Source organism: Erythranthe guttata, chromosome 12, assembly GCF_056151865.1.
Source record: "Erythranthe guttata isolate IM_541 chromosome 12, IM_541, whole genome shotgun sequence".
NCBI lineage: Eukaryota > Viridiplantae > Streptophyta > Magnoliopsida > Lamiales > Phrymaceae > Erythranthe > Erythranthe guttata.
In genome coordinates, this window is record NC_142544.1 from 17,022,054 (window position 1) to 17,028,053 (window position 6,000).

General features: G+C 36.1%; 2 protein-coding genes across 2 annotated transcripts; one reads left to right on the forward strand and one right to left on the reverse strand.

Annotated features, from left to right (window-relative positions):
* Positions 1-52: 52 nt before the first annotated feature.
* Positions 53-1,691, reverse strand: LOC105967417 (WAT1-related protein At2g37460). The gene is made up of 6 exons (XM_088826575.1): positions 1,486-1,691; positions 1,325-1,390; positions 1,128-1,244; positions 789-1,023; positions 285-694; positions 53-184 (listed from the first exon to the last, which is right to left on the reverse strand). Exons 1-5 carry the CDS (start codon positions 1,689-1,691, stop codon positions 506-508), a joined length of 813 nt encoding a protein of 270 aa, XP_088682701.1. The 3' UTR covers positions 53-184; positions 285-505.
* Positions 1,692-2,141: 450 nt separating this feature from the next.
* On the forward strand, positions 2,142-6,000 carry LOC105967630 (putative apyrase 6). The gene is made up of 8 exons (XM_012992241.2): positions 2,142-3,038; positions 3,496-3,608; positions 3,752-3,859; positions 4,431-4,485; positions 4,637-4,828; positions 4,927-5,024; positions 5,111-5,307; positions 5,393-6,000. Exons 1-8 carry the CDS (start codon positions 2,447-2,449, stop codon positions 5,670-5,672), a joined length of 1,635 nt encoding a protein of 544 aa, XP_012847695.2. The 5' UTR covers positions 2,142-2,446; the 3' UTR covers positions 5,673-6,000.

Below are 6,000 nucleotides of genomic sequence, written 5' to 3' on the forward strand. Positions count from 1 at the left end.
CAACTAACATGACTTTGTTACATTAAGCACTTCAATTATTTCTTAAGCATTAACCGCATCACCCGCATTTGTACTTTGATGTACGGACATTTCTTGATCTTCGACCAACGGAGATTCGTAGTCTTTCTTTTTACCCCATACGAAAAGATAAAGGCCCGTGATAATTACGATTGCGCCGATAACCCTACAATATAAACAAACATCAATTTTATTGTGATCTCCAATTTGCAGTACGTAATTAATTATATTTTAAAGGATATATATATATATATATATATATATACCTCCCTAAATACATTTGCTCCCTAAGGATGAACGAGCTCATGACCGCAACAAGAACCATACTCAACGGGCTAAACGCAGTCACGAAAACCGGACCTCTTTCTTTCAACACTATTCCTTGCACGTAATAAGTAATACCCGAACAAAATATTCCCTGCGAAAAAATCACTTTTAATCCTAATTATATTATACATACCCCAAAATTAGAAAAGTGTTTAATTAATTAGTATAGACGGTCGATTTTTCTTACGCTATAAACAGCTCCGAGCAACTTAGTATCCCATTTAATCGACCATACTGCGGAATTTCCCCTCTCCATTATTAATGCAAGTGCCGCTCCCTCTACAGTTCCTAGCATACATATCCATGCAGTGAGGGATAATGCAGCCGGATATGTTTGTAGTGTGATTGCCTACAAATTCACGCATCAAATCATATTAATTAATAAATATATTTTTCGTAATTAGAATTAGGAAAAATTGTACGGATTAATTAATTTTACGCACGTGCGAGATCATGAAACCCGCCCAAGCGAAGGATGCAATTGCAATCATTAGGGCACCCTTAATTGAATTATTAAAATCTTCACCGTTTTTGTGGTCTTGATGGTTACCCCTTGTCCATGGTAGGTCGAGATTCGGGCCCCGCACTAAGGTCATGATCATGGCTCCGCCGATCGAGACTAGTGTGCCGATTATCTTGGCTTGGCTATGAGTGCTCGTCATCTTTACCTTCTCGTGCCTAATTAATTACGCAAAATTAAATATGTTTAATTTCACAAATATTACAAACTATATATAATCACTTCAATCGAATATTTTTTTATTTTTTTTTGGTTATTTTACCTTAATAAGCACGCAATGACGAACGTTACGGCAGGTAGAACGTTCGTCATGGAAGCTATAAACGTCGCACTTGTGTACTTCATCCCTAAGAAGTATAGGTTTTGACTTATAACCGGCCTGTTACGAAATTTTCATAATTAAAACCCTAATTGAAAAAAAAAATATTTGATTTCGGACCGTACAAAACAACGACTAACCCAAAGAGACTCGTGAGCATAATCTTGAAAAATATGACGAGGGTCATCTTCGGCCTTTGTATTTTCCTGCGGGACGGAGTCGATACATACAAATACTTGATTAAATTCAATTCTTTCGCAAGAATTAAAATTACATATATATAAATATTATATTTACGTACTTCTCTAACAAGAAGGCGAAAGGGGCGATTACGATTGTGGCGACGGCGTGTCGGTACACGATGAACACATAATTGCTCATGCCTTGGTTTAGTGCAGCTTTCGCAATGATGTCCATTCCTGCAAGTGCTGCTTGTAAGAAAACAACTGCAAGAAAAGGCTTTGCCTTGACAAACATAAGCTGCACTTCATCTCTTGATATCTTCATTTCTTTCTTATGAACTATATATCACAAGCTTCTTTTATTTTATTTTTTATTCATGTCTTTAATTAGCTAGACATCATTTTATGCTTAGTCGGAATTTAATTGAATAAGGAAAGTTAGTAATCATTGTAATCGCAATTAAAATAAAAAAAAGATATGATATGATGTGATCGAGTATGATTTACCTGCTAGCTATTGGAATTTCCTTGATATTTCCAAGGGATTTGGGTTTCACTAATATAATTATATATTAATATAAATCTCCACAAATAAGGAATCTACATTAAATTGAGAAGAAAATGAGATATGTTTACATTTTTAGTCCCACTAATTAATTGAAGTTTTTTTTTTTTACTTTTATGAATAAATAATTAAGTTATATTTGTTTATGTAATAAACAAAAAAAAAAAAAAAAAAAATGTATTTGTTTATGAAGGGTAATTTTCCTCTTATGGGCCTACTAATAATATCTGCGGATATCATTTTTCAAGAATATTATATTAAAACAATTTCCGGGAAATACCCTAAAAATAGAAAATTCAATAATTCGATCATCGTTTTCCCCCAAATCATTTAAAAGAACAGAAAAAACACAGTTTCACAAGCACAGAGAGAGGGCTGAAACTTTGATCAAAGGGCCCTCTCAGAAAATTAAAAAAAGGAAAACCTAATTCGAAAATCATTGTGAATCCATGGGAATTTTCTTGTTGCTCGCCAATTAATTTGGTTTCCTATGGTTCACAAAGTTTCAGTCTTTGATGCGCCGAACGAATGCCCGAAAAGTGAACCCTAGTTTGGCGGAAAACGAAGATATGGATCCGGTCAAGCTCCAATTCCGATCCACCCGACCCGGATTCCGATCCCCCAACAGCCGACACTCAAACCCCAGATCGAAATTCTGTCTATACACTTCATTCTCCACAGTAATCGTGCTATTCTGCTACATTCTGTTCGCCGGCAACAAAAATCACGAGAGCAGGAGGTACGGGGTGGTGATTGATGGTGGCAGCACAGGGACTAGAATCCACGTGTTCAAGTACGAGGTTAGAAATGGCAATTTGGTCCTCGATTTCTCCGAGAAGGGGCTGGTGTCGATGAGGGTGAATCCGGGGTTGTCAGCCTACGCTCAGAATCCGGAAATGGCAGGTGCTGCCATGGCTGAGCTGATGGATTTCGCAAAGAGGACCGTGCCGAGGGAGCATTGGGCGGAAACCAAGGTTCGCTTGATGGCGACAGCTGGCATGAGGTTGTTGAAGAATGAGGATCAAGAGAGGATCTTGAATGCGTGCAGGGGGATGTTGAGGATTTCGGGGTTTATGTTTCGTGATGATTGGGCCTCTATTATTTCCGGTGCGAAAAAAGAAAAATACATAATGTGGTTATGTTTTATGTTGGCATTATATTTTTTGTTAGTATTATTGTATGTCTCTATGTTTACTGATTCTATATGCAATTCTTGAGCAACGTGCATCTTGGTAATTCGATTGACAACGGAAGAAATTATTAGGCATCGTAGCAATTCATTAGGGTATATATTTACAAAAATATGTTGAAGCTAGACTTTAAGATTGTCTGTCATGATGTTACTTCGGTTAGTACTTATCGAAGAGTCTAATTGCAAAATTTGGAGCATGTCCAACCCTTTGAAAGAAGTTCAGTACGAGCCCGTGTTTTTCTTTCACTCATTTTCAAAAATCTCGGTTGCCTATGTTTGTCTGACCACTTCTAGAAGTTTTGAGATATTAAACCTTTTTTATTGTCTTAAACTCTTTTGTTAATCTTAAACTAAGTCTTGAATTTCTTTCAGGATCTGATGAGGGCTTGTATGCTTGGGTTGTGGCTAACTATGCTCTTGGTACTCTTGGAGCTGAACCCGCACAAACAACTGGGATCATCGAACTTGGTGGTGCTTCGGCTCAGGTTTTAAATCTTTTTTATTTATTTTTTCATTTTTTCCCTTCCTGGTTGCTATTTATGTAGACAATTGGAATTTGGAATTCTATGTTTGCTTAATTATTTGTTTTGTATGTTCCCTTTGTGAATCTGATTGTTGATGGTTTCAGGTTACATTTGTCTCGAATGAGGCCATGCCCGCTGAGTTCTCTCGGAAAGTTAAATTCGGAAATTTTACTTACTACCTATACAGTCACAGCTTGCTCAACTTTGGCCAGGTACCCTTTTTTTCTGAATCAACTTCTCTTAATATATTCGGTGTTAATACCGTATTAGCGTCTTTGCTTGACTATTGGAGTTTTAGATTTATTTTCAGGCACGCATTAGTAGATTCTCATTCTCCGTTCATGATTTATGTCCGTGTGATATATTTTTTCTAACAGGGACACACTTTCAGTTTCAATTGGTAGCTGTGCCCTACACCATTTAATTATCGTAACAAAATTTGACACTGAATACATGAAGCCACTAGTTTTTTGGCAAATCGGGTAGTTGTTATTCTCTTAATAGCATCTAGTAAAAAGTAATATTTTTGTTTAAATACTTTTCGAGGAGGGTCTTATGAAACAATGTACGTTATGGATTCATTTGGAAATGAGACCAAACATGCACATGATGGAATTTTAACCAATATTATCTGATGAAGCAAATTGTACCGAAAATAAAAAAATTGTGAAATTATTTTTCGACCAACTTGTGTACATTCTGGTGTGTATCAGTGTATATATTGTTGATGGAAATACCTGATATATGCTTACGTTGATACGATGACTTGTGCTATTTTTGCAGAATGTTGCCTTTGAGTTGTTGAAAGATTCTCTTATTTCGGAAGGCCAAGATTCAGGTAGGCCAACACTTCCCCACACACACACACAAACACAAATTTGACGAACGATTTTGACCAGTGTGTATCAGTAAATTATACTGCAATTTTATAAGTGTTGTTCATACGACATTCTTCCAGAGTTCTTAAATTAATATGTTTGTTAATGCAGTTACTGAATCTTTCAATAAAGGAAAACCGATAGATCCTTGTACTCCTAGAGGATATTCCTCCAATAAGGAGGCATTGAAACTCTCCCCTTCTTCTTTGACTGAAAAGAACAAATACCTATCTACTTTGCTCCCCAATGGTAATTTCTCCGAGTGCAGATCTGCATCTTTAAAGCTGTTGCAGAAAGATCAAGGTATTTATTTATTTATTTATGTATTTTTATTTATTCAGTCACAAATTTGGTCGGGTCGTTTTTTTTTTCTGACCGTTCTCTTTTTATTCGAAACACAGATAAATGCTCGTATCAGACCTGCTACATAGGATCAACATTTATGCCGAAGCTCCAAGGGAAGTTTCTTGCTACAGAAAATTTCTTTCATACTTCTAAGGTTGTCATTCTATCTTTGTTTCTTCAATTGAAATTAAATTTTGGAGTTTTTTTATTTTATTTTAACTTCTCTTTTCGATCAAATAGTTTTTTGGGTTGGGCCAAAGGGCTTTACTTTCCGATCTGGTGGTTGCCGGTCAACAATTTTGCGGTGAGGATTGGTCAAAGTTGACTCAGAAATACAACTTTCTTGATGAAGAGGATCTTCTTCGATATTGCTTTTCTTCAGCATATATTGTAGCCCTTCTTCATGATAGTCTCGGAATTTCTTTGAACGATCAGAGGTATCAAAATAAATAAATAAAATATATATTTTTCTTGCATCATTTTTTACATCTCGATTTATCGTTCGAATGATTCTTTGGGCAGGATTGGATACGCTAACGAAGTGCACAATGTCCCACTTGACTGGGCATTAGGAGCTTTCATTCTTGAAAGTGCAGCCGATTTAGAAGCAAAGCATTCCGATTGGAGGATGGGCACAATAATAGGGGGTAAATATTCTCCGTGGCAGATTCTATTTGGAATATTCCTCGTGTTGATATTTGCATCTTGGTTCGTGTCCAAGTGGAGAAAACCTCAGGTAAAGACTATTTATGATCTCGAGAAAGGGAAGTATATAGTCACACGCATCGGTAGATACTCGTAGTAGTTTCTAGAATGTTCAAGAAAGTGGCTGATAGTGGTCAATTTATCGGTTTTCCTCGGTCAATGCAATTTGGCTTGGTCAAGATGGGAAGCACAATTGTTTGGTAGTTGTCCATAGTAATTAGAGATTATTTAGGATTTTTGTTTACAAGAGAATCCAGAGATTATATATATATAGAAAGGGAGCTAATTATCTGTGAGTGAATTGTTTCCCTTGATAGCTTAGTTTATTTTTAACAAATTACTGGGCTTTGTTTTTATTGACAAACTCCCAGGATTGTTGTTATTACATATTTTGTTCATCAATGTATAACTTTTTTATTGATGTA